At 51.6% G+C, this 22,744-nt stretch overlaps 1 protein-coding gene and 1 long non-coding RNA gene across 2 annotated transcripts in view; one reads left to right on the forward strand and one right to left on the reverse strand.

The window, feature by feature from the left end:
• Positions 1-22,744, forward strand: part of LOC142663389 (uncharacterized) — a 236,783-nt gene that overhangs the window by 144,562 nt on the left and 69,477 nt on the right. The gene's annotated exons all lie outside the window — the stretch shown is intronic.
• Positions 19,474-20,172, reverse strand: LOC142663362 (histone H1.01-like). The gene has a single exon (XM_075841968.1). The coding sequence runs from the start codon at positions 20,146-20,148 to the stop codon at positions 19,492-19,494; it is 657 nt and encodes a 218-aa protein (XP_075698083.1). The 5' UTR covers positions 20,149-20,172; the 3' UTR covers positions 19,474-19,491.

Genomic DNA, 22,744 nt, shown 5'->3' on the forward strand with positions numbered 1-22,744 from the left:
TTGTTCCTTCATATTACCGACGTTATGTCCCTGTTCCTTCATATTACCGGCTTTATGTCCTTGTTCCTTCTAATTACCGGAATGATGTCCCTGTTCCTTCATATTACAGGCATTATATCCCTGTCCCTTCATATTACCGGCATTATGTCCGTGTTCCCTCATATTACAGGCATTATGTCCCTGTTCCTTCATATTATAGGCATTATGTCCCTGTTCCCTCATATTACAGGCATTATGTCCCTGTTCCCTCATATTACTGCCATTATGTCCCCTGAAGGAGGGTACAGGGACAAAATGCCGGTAATATGTCCCTGTTCCCTCATCTTACAGGCATTATGTCCCTGTTCCCTCGTATTACCGGCATTACGTCCCTGCTCCTTCATATTACCGGCATTATGTCCCTGTTCCTTCATATTACCTGCATTATGTCCCTGTTCCTTCATATTACAGCCATTATGTCCCTGTCCTCTCATAATACCGGCATAATATCCCTGTCCCCTCATATTACCGGCATTACGTTCCTATTCCTTCATATTACTGGCATTTTGTCCCTGTTCCTTCATATTACCAGCATTATGTCCCTGTTCCTTCATATTACAGGCATTATGTCCCTGTTCCTTCATATTACAGGCATTTTGTCCCTGTGCCTTCATATTACCGGCATTATGTCCCTGATCCTTCATATTACAGGCTTAATGGAGGATAATGCCGGTAACATGTCCCTGTTCCCTCATCTTCGAGGCATTATGTCCCTGTTCCTTCATATTACAGGACTTATGTCCCTGTTCCCTCATCTACCAGGCATTATGTCCCTGTTCCTTCATTTTACCGGCTTTATGCCCTATGTAGGAGGAAAAATGGACATAATGCCGGTAATAAGTCCCTGTTCCCTCATCTTACCGCCATTATGTCCCTGTTCCCTCATTTTACAGGAATACAGGAATAATACCGGCATTATGTCCCTGCTCCTTCATATTACCGGCTTTATATCCCTGTTCCCTCATATTACCAGCAATACGTCCCTGTTCCTTCATATTACAGGCATTTTGTCCCTGTTCCTTCATATTACAGGCATTATGTCCCTGTTCCTTCATATTACCGGCATTATGTCCCTGTTTCTTCATCTTACCGGCATTATGTCCCTGTTCCTTCATATTATCGGCATTACTTCCCTGTTCCCTCATCTTACTGGCATTATGTCCCTGTTCCTTCATAATACCGGCATTATGTCCCTGTTCCTTCATCTTACCGATATTATGTTCTTGTACTTTCATATTACCGGCATTATGTCCCTGTTCCCTCATCTTACCAGCATTATTATGTCCCTGTTCCTTCATATTATCGGCATTACCTCCCTGTTCCTTCATATAACAGGCATTATGTCCCTGATCCATCATATTACTGGCATTATGTCCCTGTCCCCTCATATTACAGGCATTATGTCCCTGATCCTTCATATTACAGGCATTTTGTCTCTGTGCCTTTATATTACCGGCATTATGTCCCTGTTCCTTCATATTACAGGCATCATGTTCCTGTTCCTTCATATTAGCGGCATTACCTCCCTGTTCCTTCATATTACCGGCATTATGTCCCTGATCCTTCATATTACAGGCATTTTGTCCCTGTTCCTTCATATTATCGGCATTATGTCCCTGTTCCTTCATATTACAGGCATTATGTCCCTGTTCCTCCATATTACCGGCATTACCTCCCTGTTCCCTCATCTTACCGGCATTATGTCCCTGTACCCTCATTTGAACCGGCATTATCTGCCTGTTCCTTCATATTACCGGCATTATGCCCCTGTTCCCTCATATTACAGGCATTATGTCCCTGTTCCTTCATATTGCCGGCATTATGTCCCTGTTCCTTCATATTGCCGGCATTTTGTCCCTGTTCCTTCATATTATCGGCATTATGTCCCTGTTCCTTCATATTACCGGCATTATGTCCCTGTTCCTTCATATTACCGGGATTATGTCCCTGTTCCTTCATATTGCCGGCATTTTGTCCCTGTTCCTTCATATTATCGGCATTATGTCCCTGTTCCTTCATATTACAGGCATTATGTCCCTGTTCCTTCATATTACCGGGATTATGTCCCTGTTCCTTCATATTGCCGGCATTTTGTCCCTGTTCCTTCATATTATCGGCATTATGTCCCTGTTCCTCCATATTACCGGCATTACCTCCCTGTTCCCTCATCTTACCGGCATTATGTCCCTGCTCCTTCATATTACCGGGATTATGTCCCTGTTCCTTCATATTGCCGGCATTTTGTCCCTGTTCCTTCATATTATCGGCATTATGTCCCTGATCCTTCATATTACAGGCATTTTGTCCCTGTTCCTTCATATTATCGGCATTATGTCCCTGTTCCTTCATATTACAGGCATTATGTCCCTGTTCCTCCATATTACCGGCATTACCTCCCTGTTCCCTCATCTTACCGGCATTATGTCCCTGTACCCTCATTTGAACCGGCATTATCTGCCTGTTCCTTCATATTACCGGCATTATGTCCCTGTTCCCTCATATTACAGGCATTATGTCCCTGTTCCTTCAAATTGCCGGCATTATGTCCCTGTTCCTTCATATTGCCGGCATTTTGTCCCTGTTCCTTCATATTATCGGCATTATGTCCCTGTTCCTTCATATTACCGGCATTATGTCCCTGTTCCTTCATATTACCGGGATTATGTCCCTGTTCCTTCATATTGCCGGCATTTTGTCCCTGTTCCTTCATATTATCGGCATTATGTCCCTGTTCCTTCATATTACAGGCATTATGTCCCTGTTCCTTCATATTACCGGGATTATGTCCCTGTTCCTTCATATTGCCGGCATTTTGTCCCTGTTCCTTCATATTATCGGCATTATGTCCCTGTTCCTCCATATTACCGGCATTACCTCCCTGTTCCCTCATCTTACCGGCATTATGTCCCTGTTCCTTCATATTACCGGGATTATGTCCCTGTTCCTTCATATTGCCGGCATTTTGTCCCTGTTCCTTCATATTATCGGCATTATGTCCCTGTTCCTTCATATTACAGGCATTATGTCCCTGTTCCTTCATATTACCGGCATTACCTCCCTGTTCCTCCATATTACCGGCATTACCTCCCTGTTCCCTCATCTTACCGGCATTATGTCCCTGTTCCTTCATATTACCGGCATTATGTCCCTGTTCCTTCATATTACCGGCATTATGTCCCTGTTCCTTCATATTGCCGGCATTATTTCCCTGTTCCTTCATATTATCGGCATTATGTCCCTGTTCCTTCATATTACCGGCATTATGTCCCTGTTCCTTCATATTACAGGCACTTTGTCCCTGTTCCTTCATATTATCTGAATTATGTCCCTGTCCCCTCATATTACTGGCATTATGTCCCGTGTAGGAGGGCACAGGCACATAATGCCGGTAATATATCCCTGTTCCCTCATATTACAGGCATTTTGTCCCTGTTCCTTCATATTACAGGCATTTTGTCCCTGTTCCTTCATATTATCGGCATTATGTCCCTGTCCCCTCATATTACTGGCATTATGTCCCGTGTAGGAGGGCACAGGGATAGAGATGAGCGAACTTATGAAAAGTTCGGTTCGGCAAGTTCGCCGAATTTCGTGAAAAAGTTTGATTCGGACCGAACCTGTAATACAAGAAAGCCCCTAAAAATCGTGTATAACACTGTTTAAAAGCCCTAGAATCCCTGTATAACACTCTTAGGTCACCCATGAGTGTGTCCAAGTACTTTTGAGCTGTCTTTAATGCAAAGTTAGTGTCAAAGTTACGCCAACATGTATGGCTATAGGAAAACGGATGGGACACGCTGATAACTAACAGAAACCACTGCACTTGTGCATGTTGTATGCTTAATGCATTGTTAAAAAAGCTACACAAATTAACCCTTTTTATTGGCAGGGGTGAGTAGTAGCAGCACATTAAAAGACACTGGACGACAGTCACAGGACAAAGCCCTGTGGTGGGGCAGGCCTGCTTGTAGCAGACGGCACTGGGGTGGATTGGTGGTAGAAGTAGTAGCAGCACCAACAGCGGCACATTAAAAAAAGAGTGGACAGGACAGAATCCCGTAGTAGCAGGCGGCAGTAGCAGGCGGCAGTAGCAGGCGGCAGTAGCAGGCGGCAGTAGCAGGCGGCAGTAGCAGGCGGCAGTAGCAGGCGGCAGCGGCAGTGGCAGCGGCAATGTCAGATCTAATCAGTGGCATCAGGCACAGGGGTTTTAAAATCCTCACCGATCCACGCTTGATTCATTTTCAGAAACGTGAGATTTTCCAAGCTGTTGGCAGACAATCTTGCTCGCTTAGGGGTGACGAAGCCCCCTGCCGTGCTGAATACCCTCTCTGACGCTACACTGGAGGGTGGACAAGACAGTACACCCATGGCAAACTGGGCCAGTTCTTGCCAATGATCCAATCTGCTGACTCAGAAGTCCATGGGGTCTGGGATCAGCATTTCTGACGGAGAAAGGGCACAGTCCAGGTACGAGTGAACCTGGTTGTTTAGGTGCTGCACCTGGTGATGGTGAACATCCCTTTGGTGACTACGATGTGTGTCAGGTCGGGGTATTGGATGTAAAAATGTTGTCATCATATTTTCCAAACTGAATTGGCTGCTGCTGCTGCTACTGCTGCTGCCGCCTATTGCAGAGGTAGCTCTGCCAGAGGCGGTGGAACGATGAGACAGTGGGGAGCGGAGAGTGGCCCCCCGGTCAGACATGCTTGCAGCGGGTGTTTGCCGTTTGAAAGCCGTGACAAGCTGGCTGCATAGATTCTCTCGATAATAAGCCAATTTTGCCTCCCTCTCGGAAGGCGCAAAAAACTCCCCCATTCTGGCTTTATACCGAGGGTCTAAAAGTGTGGCTATCCAGTACTCATCTCTTTGCTTCATGCTAACAATACGACAGTAACTAAGCATACAGCTCGCCATCCTGGCCAGCGTTTCAGAGGGCCCGGTTGGTTCCATCTCCGCCCCATACTGCCATGGTTGTCCATCATCAAGGTCGTCGTCAGACTCGTCATCGCCACCATCACTGTCATGTTGTGCGGCTGCCTCGTCCCCTATCCCTTCCTGTGATTCCATCTCCAAATCCAGCTCCTCTTCAGGTCCTGTTTCCTCCTCCTCCTCCTCCTCCTCAACATCCATAGCCAGATGTGATCCTTCCTCCATCCTTTGCTGAATCATCGCTGTGAGCGTTTGCTCCATAATGAATATCAGCGGCATAACATTGTTCATTCCGCTAGCGTCACGGCTCACAAATCGTGTGGCCTCTTCAAAGGGCCTCAAAACGCGACATGCGTCTCTAACCAGCTGCCAGTGCCTGAGCTCGAAATTACACTGGCTCCAAACGCTGCCCGTCTGCTGCATCAGGAAATCATTCACGGCATTCCGCTGTTCGTACAGACGGTCCAACATGTGCAGGGTGGAATTCCAGCGTGTTGGAACGTCGCAAATCAGGCTGTGTTCTGGGAGATTGTTTTGACGCTGCAAGTCCAGGAGGGCGTGCTTAAATGCATACGAACGTCTAAAGCGAACGCAAACCCTCCTGGACATGGCCAGCACACCCTTCAAACCAACATATGACTTTAAGAAGCGTGTTATGACCAGATTGATCACATGTGCCATGCAAGGAGCGTGTGTCAGGTGACCTAGACGCAGTGCAGCCACAACGTTCTTCCCGTTATCAGAGACAACATTGCCCAGTGTGAGTTTCAGAGGAGACAGCAAGCGTGCGATTTCCTCCTTGATGCACAGCAGCAGCTCCTGCCCTGTGAGTACAGGCTGGACCCGGCAGAATGCCATAGGGGGAGGCCACCATGATCAGGGATGTTAGGAAGGGAAGGAGTTAAGGAGTTAGGGGTGTGGTTAGGAGGGGGCGGATGTGAGGGGGGCGAGGTCAGTTTACTTAAGGGTAGGAGAGGGAAAGGCGTCGCCATCTTTAGTAACAGCACAGGGAAGCTTGTAGCAGCACAGGGAAGCTTGTCCAGGATTTGACAATGGATGCACTACTTACCCAGCTCCGGGCAGCAGTAGCAGAACGAGGCATGGCCTGGCTAGCGGAGGGGCTGGGGCTTTCCGGCCCGCTGCCTGGGGCTCCGAGCTCGGCGGTGAGCGGACGAGGAGAGGAAGATGGGGAGCCCCCTGGTTCAGGGGCGAGTACGGAGGACGCGGCCGTGTTTGGATCTGGGGCGCAGGCGGTGCCGTCCTCTCCTCCCCGGCGGCGGTCACGTCGCACGAGGCCTCCGGAGAGGTTGAGCCCGGAAGTGATGCCACGAGCCAGGCGCAGGGTAAGGAGCCCCACGAGGGACCCTCCAGGCCGGGCCCCTCGCTCGGCTGCCGTGAGCAGGACGGCCTGGTCTGAGAGGAATCCTGGAAGCCGGCCTGGCTCAGCGGAGGTGGTAGGGCAGGCGCCCATGCATCCGGGACCTCCCTCTGCCTCCAGACGACGGGACCCAGGACTTGCGGTGGGCCGTGCTGGCGATGCTCCAGTCGGGCGGCCCACCTGTACCCAGGATGATGCAACCAATTCCAGGCGTGTGCCACGGTCGGTGGTGACACGGCGGGCAGGAGGGCGGCTACCTGCGGGCCGCAGGGTGGTCGAGCCCCCCAACAGACGGGCGGAGAGGCCCAGTTCATCGGCGCAGTTACGGAGCGCTCCATCAGAAGGTCGGGGATGTCATGCATGCGGCGCTTGTCCTGGCCCGTCTGGGCAGGATGAAGTGGACGACCGTGAGTTCGGTGACCAAGAGGGACGTCTGGATGGATCCTTCGCCCCGGCTGGTGGGGACACAGCACCTGCGCAGCCCGGTGAGTCGCTGTCTCCTACTTTTTCATTGCCTGCTGTATTTCGGTCCCCAGGGGTAGGGGGTGGGGGTTCACTTTTGCCTACGGGATTGCCGGGGTGTAGCGGGGGGATTACAGGAAGTACGGGTGGTGGGGGTGAGATTCAGGAATTGTTGTGTTGTGTGCGTGACCTTTTGGCGCGATGCGGAGGGGGGGCGATAGGTTCTCCATCCCCGGTTGCAGCTTGGGTGGGGCCGTCGGGGCCTGCAGTGGTGGATAGCACGCTATGGGGAGCTGGGGTAGTGTCTAGGGAATCGGGCGTGGCAGTGTCGGTGCAGACAGAAATAGATGTGGCAGTGGATGAGGTGCGGTTGGACGATAAGGCGAAGGGCGAGGTCTATGTTTGTTTTGAGGGCCCATTGGGGGCGCATCTGAAACCGGAAGTAAGGGAAAAGATATGGAGGGATGAATATGTGGAAATTTTTTCATTGTTGCCGTTGGAGAAGTTCAATTTAGATAAAGGGAAGTGGTTGGAAAGCAAGAAGGAGAAGGAGGAAAAACGTCGGTATCGATTGATTCCCCAAACTTTTGTTAATTGGTTGCAGGCTTTTGCTATTTTGGCAAGCGTCATTGGACAGAAGACGCCGGAACATTGTTCGGGCCTCTTCTGTTATATGGATGCTATCGGAGAGGCTCATCGAGTTTACGGCGGGCAGACGTGGCTGCGCTATGATGAGCAGTTCCGGCAGCGGAAGGCAGTGAGACCTGACATTAGGTGGGATAACAAAGACATAGGGTTATGGTTGCGGGTCATGGCTCCAGTGCGTTTTGGCCAGTCCTTTCAAGGGGGTGGGGCCGGGGTGGCCGGCCCCTCATTGCCTCCGGGGGGGGGAGCAGGGGGGGCAGGAGGAAAATCCGGGTTCTGCTGGCAGTTTAATGAGGGCCAGTGTAAGTTCGGATCGGGTTGTAAGTTCAAACATAGCTGCTCCTCCTGTGGGGGGATCTCTCACGGAGCGGTTAAATGTTTTCGGAAGGGAAAAGGACGAGGGGCCGGGGGCGCTAGTCAAGGGCCGGACACCGGTGAGGTGGGAAGACATGGAGCCCTTTCTAAATAGGTACCCTGATAGGTCCAGGGCAAGTTTGTTGTTGGATGGTTTTCGGGTTGGTTTCCGGATCCCTGCCCCTGCTCACAAGGTGCCGTTTACCTTGCGTAGTTTGCGTTCAGCGTTGCAGTATCCAGGGGTAGTAGGGGATAAGTTGCGGAAGGAGGTGGAGTTGGGGCGCATGGCAGGTCCGTTTGAGAGTTGCCCTTTACCAGAGCTGGTGGTGTCACCACTGGGGGTGGTGCCTAAGAAGGAGCCGAATAAGTTTAGGCTCATACATCATTTATCTTACCCGAGGGGGCGATCGGTTAATGATGGGATTTCTCCGGAACTTTGCTCGGTGGCTTACACGTCGTTTGATGCGGCAGTTGCGTGGGTGCGCCGCTATGGTGTGGGTGCATTAATGGCAAAAACGGATATTGAGTCGGCCTTTCGCCTCCTCCCTGTGCATCCTGACAGCATACGGCTGTTAGGATGTTATTGGGACGGGGCTTATTTTGTGGATCGCTGCCTCCCTATGGGGTGTTCTATTTCCTGTGCCTATTTTGAAGCTTTTAGTTCTTTCCTGGAGTGGGTGGTTTGTGAGGTTGCGGGGGTCTCATCGGTCATACATTACTTGGATGATTTCCTGTGTGTTGGTCCAGGCGGGTCTTCGGTTTGTGCTACGTTGTTGAACACGATAGAGTGGGTGGCAAAGAGGTTCGGTGTGCCTTTGGCCCAGGACAAAACGGAGGGACCTAGCTCCTGTCTGGTCTTTTTAGGAATCACCATTGATTCTTTGAGGATGGAGTGTCGGCTCCCGGAAGATAAATTGGTAGCGTTACAGGCGGAGGTGGACCGGGCTAGACATTTGCGTAAGATCACGTTACGTGCTTTACAGTCATTATTGGGTAAGCTTAACTTTGCTTGCAGGATTATGCCCATGGGCCGGATTTTCAGCAGGCGGCTGTCGGGAGCGACGGCTGGGGTGACAGCCCCTCATCATTTCATTCGTCTGACACAGACGCTGAGGGCAGATTTGGCAGTTTGGTTTGAGTTTTTGCATCGTTATAATGGGAGGTCCTTGATCATGGCCCCGGTGGTTGACAGCGTGGATTGGGAGCTGTTTACAGATGCTGCGGGGGGCGTGGGATTTGGGGCTTACTGCAAGGGTCAGTGGTGCGCGGCGCGGTGGCCTGAGGAATGGGCGGAGTTGGGTTTGGTGAAGAACCTGGCATTCCTAGAGCTGTTTCCCATAGTAGTGGCGGTGGAAATTTGGAGTGAGAGGTTTCGGGACAGCAAGGTACGGTTCCATTGTGACAACTTGGGCGTAGTGGGGGCCATTAACAACGTGTCAGCGTCATCCCCCCCGGTCGTCCGGCTTTTGAGGCACCTTGTTTTACGTTGCTTGTCTTTGAACGCTTGGGTTGTGGCGGTTCATGTGCCAGGGATCAAAAATGACATCGCAGATTCTCTTTCTCGCTTGCAGTGGGAGCGGTTCAGGATGGTGGCTCCGGACGCGGAGGAGGACGGGATCGCTTGCCCGGAATGGTTGTGGGGGCTGGGTTACGAGCCGCAGGAGGTTTGATTCAGGCTTCGCTTGCGCAGGGTACTTGGGCTGCTTATGATTCGGCGTGGCGGGAGTGGGAGAGTTGGTTGGCAGTTCTGGAGGGTGTAGTGACGGATGAGGATCGGGTGGTGGCGTTGTTAGTTTTTCTGGGGCAAGTCTCTATCGCGGGCTGGTCAGTGTCCAAGGTGAATCGTTTTGTGGCAGCCCTGGCTTTTGGTTTTAAGGTCCGGGGGTACACGGATGTTACAAAAAGTTTTTTGGTTGGCCAGGCCCTGAGGGGGTACAGGAGAGGGAGGATGTTGCCGGATCGGCGGCGCCCTGTGTCGTTTATGTTGTTGGAACAGTTGTGGGGGGTGTTGTGTGACATTTGTTTTTCCAGCTACGAGGTGACCCTGTATAGGTTGGCATTCTCGTGGGCATTTTTTGGGGCCCTGAGGGTCGGGGAGCTGGTGGCTCCCAGCACAAGGAGACCTGGGGGGTTGAGAATGGAAGATGTGTTGGTAACGGATCGGAGTGTGGAATTCTGGATCCGGCGGTCTAAGACGGATCAAGGGGGTCGGGGTAAGAGAGTGGTGTTGGGGGTGGCCAAGGGGGTCAGGATGTGCCCGGTCGCCTGCTTTGCGGGGTTCAGAGAGGTCTCAACGGTGCGTAGGGGACAGTTGTTGTGTCATGAGGATGGGTCCTTTATGTCCCGGTATCAGTTTACGTGGGTTTTTCGTAGGTGTCTGCGGAAGTTGGGACTGGAGGAGGCGTTGTTTTCCCCCCATTCTTTTCGGATTGGGGCAGCGACGGAGGCGGTGGCATGGGGGTTGGGTGAGGAAGTGGTAAAGCAGATAGGTCGATGGGATTCCCGCCGCTTCCAGCTGTATGTGCGCCCTCAGTTTATATGATAGTCCAGTCGTAATCCCTCCTTCTCTACACTCCCTCCGGCTCCCCTCATCGTTTTTCTCTCCTCCTCCATGTTTCGCTTGCATCCTTACTCGTTTTGTTAATCAGTGGTTTTATTTTTCAGGACCCGCGGGCCGATTGGTGTGGATCGTCGGGCATTCCTACGTTCATTGGGGGGCGGAGCGGGCGGATGTTCGTCCAGACGGGCGGCAGTTGGGTTTTCGGCGGGAGGATGTAGTCGTGCGGTGGCTGGGGAGTAGGGGGATGCTGTGGAGTCGGGTGTTGCCGGACGTGCATCGGTTTGCGCTGATGGACAGGGCCCCGGATGTCTTGGTGTTACATGTCGGGGGTAACGATTTGGGTAGTCGTCCTTTTCGGGAATTGATCAGGGATATAAAATACGATCTACTCAGGTTATGGTCCGTTTTCCCGGCTATTAAGGTGGTGTGGTCAGAGATTGTCCCGCGGAAGGTTTGGCGGCATGCTAGATCGGTGCAGCGGTTGAATAAAGCCAGGGTTAAGGTTAATCGGGCAGTTTCGGGTTTCGTGGTGAGAAATGGGGGGGTCTTCGTGCGTCATTATGACTTCGAGGATGGCCAGGGTAATTATTGGCTAGGTGATGGTGTGCACCTGACGGCCGTGGGGATCGACCTGTGGACTCTGCGCCTGCAGGAAGGTATCGAAAGGGCCCTCTCGTTGGGTGGGGGCTCGCATACTTAAAGGTGTCTAAGTATGTTCGTGTGGCGGATTGGGGGTCCTTGGAGTTGGTGGTAAATTACTGTGGGGGGGGGGATTCATAGGGGGTATGGTCCCTCCCCAATTTATTATGGTTGGTAGTCTGCTCAATTTGGGCTCCTGCTGGGTGGTGTCCCGAGGAGTGGTCAATTAGGGCTCCCGCTGGGTGGTGTCCCGGGGAGTGGTCAATTTGGGCTCCCGCTGGGTGGTGTCCCGGGGAGTGGTTGCGGTTGAGGTCAGCCAACTGCAGGTATAACGGTGCCCCTGAGCCAGTAGGGTGACGGCTGGGAGTAAAATACTATGCAGGTGGGCTGTTTCGTGACAGACTTTTGTAGCTCCAAGGACTCCCCTTCCATTGTTATTATTATTTGTAAATTGTTGTTCTTGATGTTTGTTTGTAAATAAAATGGCTGCTGTGGCCAAATTTATCCAACCCAAGTGTCTGAGTCTTATTAGAGGGACAGGGGGTTTGGGAAAAGGTATGGCCATTAATGGGGAAGGTGAGTAGGTGAAGCCACTTCCCCCCCCGGTAGGAGTGTACGCACTCTACAGTCCCCTGATCAAGTACAGGCTGGACCCGGCAGAATGCCATAGGGGGAGGCCACCATGATCAGGGATGTTAGGAAGGGAAGGAGTTAAGGAGTTAGGGGTGTGGTTAGGAGGGGGCGGATGTGAGGGGGGCGAGGTCAGTTTACTTAAGGGTAGGAGAGGGAAAGGCGTCGCCATCTTTAGTAACAGCACAGGGAAGCTTGTCCCACCCTCCCTCCCAAAATGATGTGTTCATCTGTGTGACTATTTTGGTATTTCGCTTTGTTGCTCGTTGTTTTTGTTTTTCCGCAGGTACCAGAGGATGCTGTGGAACAGTTTTGCAATGTCGCAGCAGTTGTATGGCGGATTGGGGGTCCTTGGAGTTGGTGGTAAATTACTGTGGGGGGGGGGATTCATAGGGGGTATGGTCCCTCCCCAATTTATTATGGTTGGTAGTCTGCTCAATTTGGGCTCCTGCTGGGTGGTGTCCCGAGGAGTGGTCAATTAGGGCTCCCGCTGGGTGGTGTCCCGGGGAGTGGTCAATTTGGGCTCCCGCTGGGTGGTGTCCCGGGGAGTGGTTGCGGTTGAGGTCAGCCAACTGCAGGTATAACGGTGCCCCTGAGCCAGTAGGGTGACGGCTGGGAGTAAAATACTATGCAGGTGGGCTGTTTCGTGACAGACTTTTGTAGCTCCAAGGACTCCCCTTCCATTGTTATTATTATTTGTAAATTGTTGTTCTTGATGTTTGTTTGTAAATAAAATGGCTGCTGTGGCCAAATTTATCCAACCCAAGTGTCTGAGTCTTATTAGAGGGACAGGGGGTTTGGGAAAAGGTATGGCCATTAATGGGGAAGGTGAGTAGGTGAAGCCACTTCCCCCCCCGGTAGGAGTGTACGCACTCTACAGTCCCCTGATCATGGCTTTTCTCGCCCAGGCTCAGCAGGTGTAAGACAGCGTTGTGGCGCTTCACCTTGCACCTATGAAAAGAGGAGGGAGGAGGAGTGGAAGATACGCTGTGTCCTGTCGGGGACGGGAAGACCTCCAAGGAGGAAGGCAAGGAGGAGGAGGAGTAGGAGGAGGAGGATGGCAGGCGCCTGGTGTCCGGAGTTGAACCAGAAAGATACAAGCGTGGAGGTGGTAATGCCTGGCATTGCTGCGGTGGTGCATCGGACTGCAAAATATTGACCCAGTGGGACGTGAAAGACATGTACTGTCCCTGCCCATAGTTGCTGCTCCACGTGTCGACGGTGGCATGTACCCTGCTGCACACGGATAATTGCAAGGACTGGCACACCTTTTCCTCCACATGCTTGTGCAAGGCAGGGACAGCTGTTTTGGAGAAGTAATGTCGGCTAGGTATTCGCCACCTAGGCTGAGCGCACGCCATCAATTGCTTGAAGCCGGCGGAGTCGACCAGGTGGTACGGCAGCGACTGCACCACCAACAACTTAGCCAGGTGTGAATTAAGCCGCACGACAAGTGAATGACTGGGTATATATTGTTGCTTATTGGACAACGATTCCGTAATGGATAACTGACGGGACGTAGGAGGAGCACTAGATGACAGTGATGATGATGATGACAACGACATGGTGGATAAGGCCTGGCTACTACTTAGATGACAGGGACTCGGAGCAGCAGCAGCAGCGGCAGAGGGGTCTTCATTAGATGTACATGATGATGGTGGGGCATGTCGATTGTCCCACATGGCCTTGTGATGCCGCTCCATGTGTTTACGTAGAGCGGTAGTTCCTACATTGCTGCCCTGCCCACGCCTTACTTTTTGCTTGCAGATACGGCACTGTGCCATGTTTTCGTCCTCCGGGAAGGTACAGAAAAATTGCCACGCGGCAGAGTACCGTAAAGAGGTAGTACCACGTCCTCCACCACCACCACCCGAGCTTGCCCCTTGTCTGGCAGGCTTTTTTCGGGAGCCTACACCAGCATCAGTGTCGCCGTCACCGGCTCCTGAGCTGACCCTACCGCTGCAACGTTTTGCAGATTGACTTCTGCCCCTACCTCGGCTTGGCTGTTTATCACGGCCGGTGCCGCCACTACTACCCTCCTCCTCTGACGCCGTCATCACCTCGTCACCTGGTTCCCACGTCCTGTCTAAAACAACATCATCATCATAGCCTTCCTCATCATCCCCGCCACTTCTGTCACTGTGTTGTGAATGTGATGTGACATCATGGCGGGCTCCTTGCCCCCCCTCATTACTGCGCCTGCCACCACGGCTACCACCACCAACACCCCCACTACCGCAGCTATGCGTCTCGGACACCGCTTCCACCTCCACCACCGCCGCAACACACTCCGTTGGCTGACTCGCGGAAAACAAATCATCATCATCATCACTATGTTGTTCAGTATCTTCCTTCGCACCTGAGGAGATGTCTCTTAGGACTCTCAGGAAAGATGGCTTCCCGCTAGGAAGGGGGAGCGAAGACATAGATGATGGAATGGAAACGCTAGAAATACCTATATTACTACTGTCACCGTGCCAAGGAACTGTAGAGGATCTGGAATCCAACGAAACCTGGCTTGAAGCCAGATCGTCAGAGTCTTCCTGCTGAGATGACCGCGAGCCAGCCAACCAGTCCACAATGGCCGTATTGTCTAAAGTAACCCGCCCACCGGAGGAGATGGACAAGTCTGGCTTGCTGATACTACCAGCAGGCACATGGCAGCTGCTACTAGTGGACCTGGGCACATGTCTTGTGCCACAAATGCTGGTACTGGGTCTGGCACCAACAGATCCAACATTTGGACTGGAAGAGGAGACGGCATGGGTGTTTTTTCCTCTACCCCGTCCTTTCACAACCTTTTTTTTCCCAGACATTTCAGAGCCCCTTCTAAAAGCGTATTCACACACTGACACTGGCAATGAATGAGAATTTCTATCAGCCACGCCGCAGTGCACTCAGGGAATGCTGGGCCTTGTAGTACTACTACGTCTACTACAAAGGCTGCCTGTATTGCAAGTTGGATGCAACGGGGATGAGCCCCTTATAAAAGCGTATTCACACACTGGCTGAGTAGTGAGTAGTGGATGAGCCCCTTATAAAAGCGTATTCACACACTGGCTGAGTAGTGAGTAGTGGATGAGCCCCTTATAAAAGCGTATTCACACACTGGCTGAGTAGTGAGTAGTGGATGAGCCCCTTCGATTTCTGGATTCCTGCCTTTTAGATTCCTAAAGCTTTCCCTTACTGCACAGAGATGCTCTCCCTACAGCTCCTGTCTGTAAAATGGCCGCTGAGCTCCGTGCATAGACTTTTATTGCAGGCTTGAGCCCGCCCCTATGATGCCTCCCGATTGGCTGGGAGAGCCGTTTGCAAGGCATTATGGGGTAGCCTGATGTCAGGTGATCTTGTGAAATCCTCCATTTTAGATGTAACATGTGGCAGGCGCCAAAATGTAGCCGGGTTCGGTCAAAACGGGTTCGGCCGAACCTGGTGAAGTTCGGACCGAAATCTCTAATAGGGACAGCAGACAGATTCATTATTAGTACTAGAGGTTAACAGATTTATTGCCAGCAGCCTTATTAATCCCAGCCGTCCGGCAGAATGAGATACGGGCCGAGCCGATACTTGTGTCAAAGTTGGTCCCAGTAACAGATTTATTGTTTGTTGTAAGAATCTGGTAACATTAGTAGCAGTGACAGCAGCTAAGAAAACACTGGCCCTCTCTCCAAGGATTGCGGAAAGCACGTTGCCCAGCAGCAAGCTGGACGCCGAAGAAGCAACACCGCAAGTCCGCTGTTTGATCCACTGCTCGGGTGCTTATACAGCGCTATGAGCAACTGAGCAGATATTCAGCGGTGTTTCTGTCACTCCTGTACGTGCAGGCATCGGCACAATCGGCGTCCGACGGCGCCGCTACGAGGATGTGTTTTCCTGCCTGAGGATCACTCGCCAGCAAGTATAGCACTAAGGTACTCTTTCCCTTCAGATTAACATTCCCTGGTCTAAGACCCAATTCAGTCAGCTGCTTCTAGGACGCTATTAGGGGACACACTGCAGTCCACATATCCGGCTCCTCACTGGAAGACCGACGTGATACTGAAGCCCCTACCCCCGTGTATATAGAAGTAGAAGGTCACTGCTCAGATACACGAGCGGTCACCAGCAGACATCATAGCTGATCTATAGAGGATGTGGCGGCTCTGAGAAGAGCCTTTTTTGTGTTGTGTAAGATGGAGCTGAGCAGGAGCGGAATTAACCTCCGAAGCCGTAGAGAGTGCGGCCGTGGCGTTTGAGCGCGTACACCACGTCCATAGCGGTGACGGTCTTCCTCTTAGCGTGCTCGGTGTAGGTGACGGCGTCACGGATGACGTTCTCCAGGAAAACCTTCAGGACGCCGCGAGTCTCTTCATAGATGAGATCGGAGATGCGTTTGACGCCTCCCCTGCGAGCTAGACGGCGGATTGCAGGCTTGGTGATGCCCTGGATGTTATCACGGAGCACCTTCCTGTGCCGCTTGGCACCGCCCTTTCCGAGTCCTTTCCCTCCTTTACCACGACCAGACATCCTGTAAGCTGGAGCTAAAGAGAAATATTGTACCGAGAACGGCGGGGCGCGTCTTTATATAGACCTTGGGTGGACCAGAGAGAGAACTGTTAAACATGTCACTTCCGGCGCGTTTCTCTCAGCTAATTTACATTATCAATCCCTCCCCCTCCCGTTGATTGGCTTAACTCAGATTTTGAATTACGTTCATTTTACAATACCGGCCGCTCTTTTCCCGCTTATAGCGCGACTGCTGTGTAATCTCTATCTGCCCCAAATCTAAAGAGTAATGTTAAGGGAAACAAGGAACAAGCGTTACGTCTTGGATTAGTATGGCGGCTGCTCGTTATCTGCCGTCAGGTTCAGTATTTGCGTGCCCGCAGATCACCCCTCCGGCCACCAGCACCACAACGGCTTTATAGAATGAATAGGGAGGAGAGGACTCGGGCAGTGTTAATGCGTTTAGATCTCTGATTTACAACGGTGACCAGGACTACACCCGATGATCATGACCTCACAGAATAAGGCCTCATTTACACGAACGTATTATACGCGCGTGCGACGCGCGTGCTTTGCACGCATGTCGTACGCACCTATATTAGTCAATGGGGCAGTTTAGACGATGCGTGAATTGCGCTCAGTGCGTGTGCGCAGAAAAAAACTCACGACATGTTCTATAATCGTGCGTTTTTCGCGCATGCCGCATGGAAGCACTTCCGTGCGAACTGCGTGATTCGCGCAAGAGCTGTCAAACTCCTGAATGTAAACAGAAAAGCACCACGTGCTTTTCTGTTTACAAACATCCAAACCGAGTGTCAAATTCGAGATGAGCGCACCGAACTTCACCGGGTTCGGCCAAACTCGTTTTGACCGAAACCGGTAAAAAATGTTCGGGTACGCGACGTCAGGAGACAGTCACTGTCCACGGTGCTGAAAGCGTTAAACTGGTTCAGCACCATGGACAGTGACTTCCGCTCCGAAAATCCATGAACCTGTAAAAAAAAAAAGACGTTCTGACTTACCGATAACTCCGGTCCGACCTCCCGGGATGACAGTTAAGTCCAAGTGACAGCTGCAGCCAATCACAGGCCAAGCACAGGCTGCAGCCAATCACAGGCTGCAGCGGTCTCATGGACTGCGGCGTCATCCTGGGAGGTGGGGCCGGATGACAAGAGAGGGACGCGTCACCAAGGCAACGGCCGGGAGCCCGGACTGGGGGAAGCAGGAAGTTCTTGGTAAGTATGAAAGTCTTTTTTTATTCACAGGTTGGTGTATATTGTGATCGGCATTCACTGTCGAGGGTGCTGAAAGAGTTACTGCCGATCAGTTAGCTCTTTCAGCACCTTGGACAGTGACGGGCGTCGACTAGTCTCATCTCTATGATGGCGGCTGCACGAAAATCACGCAGCCGCGCATCATACACGGATGACACACGGAGCTGCCAAGTGCCTTTTGCGCGCGCAAAACGCAGCGTTTTTTGCGCGCGCAAAACGCACACGCTCGTGTAAATGAGGCCTAAGAGTAGAATTCCCCTGCGCTTGTGTTCACACCGGGCGGAGGATACCTGCGCCCCCACCCTACACGCTGCGCCTGGTTTGCCTTTACAAGGAGTAGGGAACAAGGTCTCCGCCCACACTGGTCAGCGGTGGATCATTAGCTGCACATAACGGCGTCATTCCTCGCAGCAGCAGCGGAGGTTATTATCGGAAGAGCGATGTGCGGTCATCAGTGAGGAGTGGGGCGGGTTATCACTGCGATACAGCCGGAGAGGGAGGTGAGGAATACAGCGCAGACACCCGGCATAACACATGACAGGACTGCTGAAAGGGCCGGATAACGTGAGTGCTAGAGACGGGGACTGGTTATAGTGTAAATGGCGCTAACTAAGCACTGAAAGGGTTAACATGGCACCTCCACATATTAATAGCAGAGCACCGAGAAGCCAGCGGGAGAGTCGCGGTAGAATTAACGGAGGAAAAGGATTCAGCTCGTTTGAGGGAGGATTTGGTGGCTCTGAAAAGAGCCTTTGTGTTGTAGTCGGTGCCGGGTTCAGACCTAAGCCCTCTCCCCCCGGATCCTGCGGGCCAGTTGAATGTCTTTGGGCATGATGGTGACCCTCTTGGCGTGGATGGCGCACAGGTTGGTATCCTCAAACAGCCCGACTAGATAAGCCTCGCTGGCCTCCTGCAGAGCCATGACTGCTGAGCTCTGGAAGCGCAGATCGGTCTTGAAGTCCTGAGCGATCTCTCGCACCAGGCGCTGGAAGGGCAGCTTACGGATAAGAAGCTCGGTGGACTTCTGGTAGCGGCGGATTTCACGGAGAGCGACTGTGCCCGGGCGGTAACGATGAGGCTTCTTCACTCCGCCGGTAGCGGGAGCGCTCTTCCGTGCAGCTTTAGTAGCCAGCTGCTTGCGGGGCGCTTTCCCGCCGGTGGATTTACCGCGCAGTCTGCTTTGTTCTGGCCATAGCTCTACAACAACGTGCACAATAGTAGACTGATACAAGGAGAGGAAAGAGCAGAGTATTTATACACTTGAGCGTGTCCTCATTGGTCCATGAAAGGCACACCCCTACATTCTATTGGCTTCTTCATAAAAAAATATGCGACCGACAAAGCAAATGTGATATTCGCGACCAATCACCGTTCCGAAGAGGCGGACACCGGTTTACATCATGTCCAGACGCAGCTTGTACAGCAGGGGGCGTTAATAAGATCATTTCTCCAGCTCTCTGCGAATTAGTTATCATCAGTAACAGCTCACTGTATTTCCATGTCCGCAGATCACGTACACAGCGTTATATAAGAGACAACTTCCCCATCATCCCCCGCTGCAGTAGTTTTATAGATTACACAAAGGGACAATCCCCCACCCCATCCTTACACAGGACACTGTGCCCCACATCCAGAGGCAGCATATAAGGGTCACCATCCACCACGTGTAATGAGCATGGGACATTGTGCTCTATTTACACCGGAGAGAGTGTAATCCATCGGCCTCCTTCACGTGGATCCTGTGCTGTAAGCTACAAGTCTATTGCTGCCCCGGTCCTTATTCACACATTACACCTGGTGGGCTGTGACCTGATCAACTCTGCCTGGATGTTACACCATAGTAACGGGACGAACACTGTGGAGGTCTGGATACAGCAGCTATGGCGTCCAGCGCGATGACCAGAAATGACACTTGTCAGAGTAACAGGGACATGAAGCTCCTCCGTGCACACGCGATGATGGCGCCTCCTTTATCTCAGGATCGCGCTGCTGTCTGTACCGGAGGAAACAGCGGCCAGTGATCATACAGCTCTGCCGGGGAGAAGGTGGTGGCTCTGAAAAGAGCCTTTGTGGGACAAGGAACGGGCGGCTCTCGGTTATTTCTTCGTCACGGTCTTCCTGGACTTAGACGCCTTCTTAGCCGGACTCTTGGCAGCTGTCTTAGCCGGACTCTTGGCAGCTTTCTTAGCCGGACTCTTGGCAGCTTTCTTAGCCGGACTCTTGGCAGCTTTCTTAGCCGGACTCTTGGCAGCTTTCTTTGCTGGGCTCTTTGTTATTTTCTTGGGGGCAGGTTTTGGCTTCTTGGGGCTCTTCGCCACCTTCTTGGCAGCGGCAGGCCTCTTGGCCGGAGTCTTCTTCGGGGATTTGGCAGCAGCCGCCGGCTTCTTCTTGGCCGCCTTGTCCTTAGTCTCCAGCTGCTTCTTGTTCAGCTTGAAGGAGCCGGAGGCGCCGCTGCCTTTCACCTGGAGCAGGGTTTCCTTGGTCACCAGAGTCTTGAGCGCCATCTTCAGGCGGCTGTTGTTCTTGTCTACATCGTATCCTCCAGCAGCCAGAGCCTTCTTCAGGGCGGCCAGAGACACCCCACTGCGCTCTTTGGAGGCGGACACGGCTTTCACGATGAGCTCGGACACGCTGGGACCGGAAGATTTCTTGGTTTTCTTGGCGCCCCCTGCTGCAGGTTTTTTCGGCTGCTTCTTGGATTTGGCGGCCGGCTCGGTGGGAGGAACATCGGCGGTTGGTGCGGTCTCTGCCATCGTATAACACGGGAATCCACTAAAACAATTATTCTGCGAGGGAAAAACACTGAGAACAGAGATGGGGGGCGCCTCTTATATGTACAGCGGCTGCTCGGTGATTGGCTGCGATTGTCCTGAGCGTCTATTGGCTGACACTGATCACATGTCCTCCCTTTCCTCATCTGACAGGAGTGAAGCTCCGCTCTCCCCTTGTGCTTCCCTGCCCGGGATAAGAGCCCTTTACCGACTAGAAGCGGCCGGGCGAGCGGGCTCTCTACGTGACTTCCCCCTCCCTGACATTCTCCCTACTCATTTCTAGCCTTCACTGGCAGAGATGCTGGGAAGGAGCCGGGAGGAAGCCCCGGGATCTCTGCCATAGTTCTGCCGATCTGCACGTCGCTGTGATCGGACAAGATAAATGTGTTTGCGGGAGCTCGTTCCCTCTATTCCCGGCACTTGTCACTATCACAGGGTTCTTTACCACAATGTCTAACGTGCGGGAAGCTGATTGTCCGATGCGGGGGCGACCTGGAGCTGCAGAGAGCCCAGAAGGGTAACCCGGCACAGACGCGATGTCGGAGTGTCTTCCGCCTGTCTTACTGTAACTTGGCACAGAGGAGACACCAGAAACTGCTCCACCTGTGTTACAATAACCCAGCACAGAGGAAACACCAGAGTTTGCTCTACCTATGTTACAATAAGTCGTCACAGGCAAGACACCAGCGTCTGCTCCACCTGTATTACAACTTCCCAGCACATAAAAGGCACAAGTCTGCTCCTCCTTTACTAAAATAACCTGACACAGGCCAGACCCCAAAACCTGCTCCTCCAGCAGTACATTACCCGGACACAGACAGGACACTAGAGACTTCTCCACCTGTATAACTATAACCTAGCACAGAGGAGGGAACAGACACTGTGTGTTCCTCTCGTACTACATTAAGCCGGCAAAAGACAAGACACCGTAGTATTGTCCCTGTCCCCTCATATTACGGCCATTATGTCTCCTGCAGGAGGGTACAGGGACACAATGCCGGTAATATGTCCCTGTTCCCTCATCTTCGAGGCATTATGTCCCTGTTCCTTCATATTACCGGCTTTATGTCCCTGTTCCCTCATCTACCAGGCATTATGCCCCTGTTCCCTCATATTACAGGCATTATGTCCCTGTTCCTTCAAATTACAGGCTTTATGTCCCTGTTCCTTCATATTACCGTCTTTATGTCCCTGTTCCCTCATCTACCAGGCATTATGCCCCTGTTCCCTCATATTACAGGCATTATGTCCCTGTTCCTTCATATTACAGGCATTATGTCCCTGATCCTTCATATTACAGGCTTCATGTCCCTGTTCCTTCATATTACAGGGTTTATGTCCCTGTTCCCTCATATTACAGGCATTATGTCCCTGATCCTTCATATTACAGGCTTCATGTCAATGTTCCTTCATATTACCGGCTTTATGCCCCTGTTCCCTCATATTACAGGCATTATGTCCCTGTTCCCTCATCTTACAGGCATGATGTCCCTGTTCCTTCATAATACCGGCATTATGTCCCTGTTCCTTCATAATACCGGCATTATGTCCCTGTTCACTCATAGTACCGGCATAATGTCCCTGTTTCCTCATCTTACAGGCATTATGTCCCTGTTCCTTCATATTACCAGCTTTATGTCCCTGCTTCCTAATTTTACAGACATTATGTCCCTGTTCCCTCATCTTACTGCCATTATCTCCCTTTTCCTTCTAATTACCGGCATTATTTCCCTGTTCCTTCATATTACCGGCATTATGTCCCTGTTCCTTCATATTACCGGCATTATGTCCATGTTCCTTCATATTACAGGCATTTTGTCCCTGTTCCTTCATATTACAGGCATTATGTCCTTGTTCTTTCATGTTACCGGTATTATGTCCTTGTTCCATCATATTACAGGCATTATGTCCCTGTTCCCTCATCTGAACCGGCATTATGTGCCTTTATCTTACCGGAATTATATCTCTATTCCTTCATAATATTGGCATTACGTCCCGGGTTCCTTCATATTACCGGCATTACGTCCCTGTTTCTTCATATTACCGACATTATGTCCCTGTCCCCTCATATTACTGGCATTATGTCCAGTGTAGGAGGGCACAGGGACATAATGCCGGTAATATGTCCCTGTTCCCTCTTCTTCAAAGCATTATGTCCCTGTTACTTCATATTACTGGCGTTACGTCCCTGTTCCTTCATATTAGTAGCATTATATCCCTGTTCCTTCGAGACAGGCATTATGTCCCTGTTTCTTCATATTACCGGCATTATGTCCCTGTTCCCTCATCTGAACCGACATTATGTGTCTGTTCCTTCATCTTACCGGCATTATATCTTTATTCCTTCATATTACCGGCATTACGTCCCTGTTTCTTCATATTACCGACATTACGTCCCGCCTCCTTTATATTATCGGCATTACGTCCCTGTTCCCTCATCTTACCGGCATTTTGTCCCTGTTCCCTCATCTTACCGGCATTATGTCCCTGTTCCTTCATCTTACCGACATTATGTCCTTGTACTTTCATATTACCGGCATTATGTCCCTGTTTCCTCATTTTACCGGCATTGTCTCCC

Source organism: Rhinoderma darwinii, chromosome 11 (genome assembly GCF_050947455.1).
Source record: "Rhinoderma darwinii isolate aRhiDar2 chromosome 11, aRhiDar2.hap1, whole genome shotgun sequence".
NCBI lineage: Eukaryota > Metazoa > Chordata > Amphibia > Anura > Rhinodermatidae > Rhinoderma > Rhinoderma darwinii.

Coding starts and splice junctions, on each gene's coding strand:
- LOC142663362 (XM_075841968.1), bottom strand. CDS start 20,148: ATGGCAGAGACCGCACCAACCGCCGATGTTCCTCCCACCGAGCCGGCC.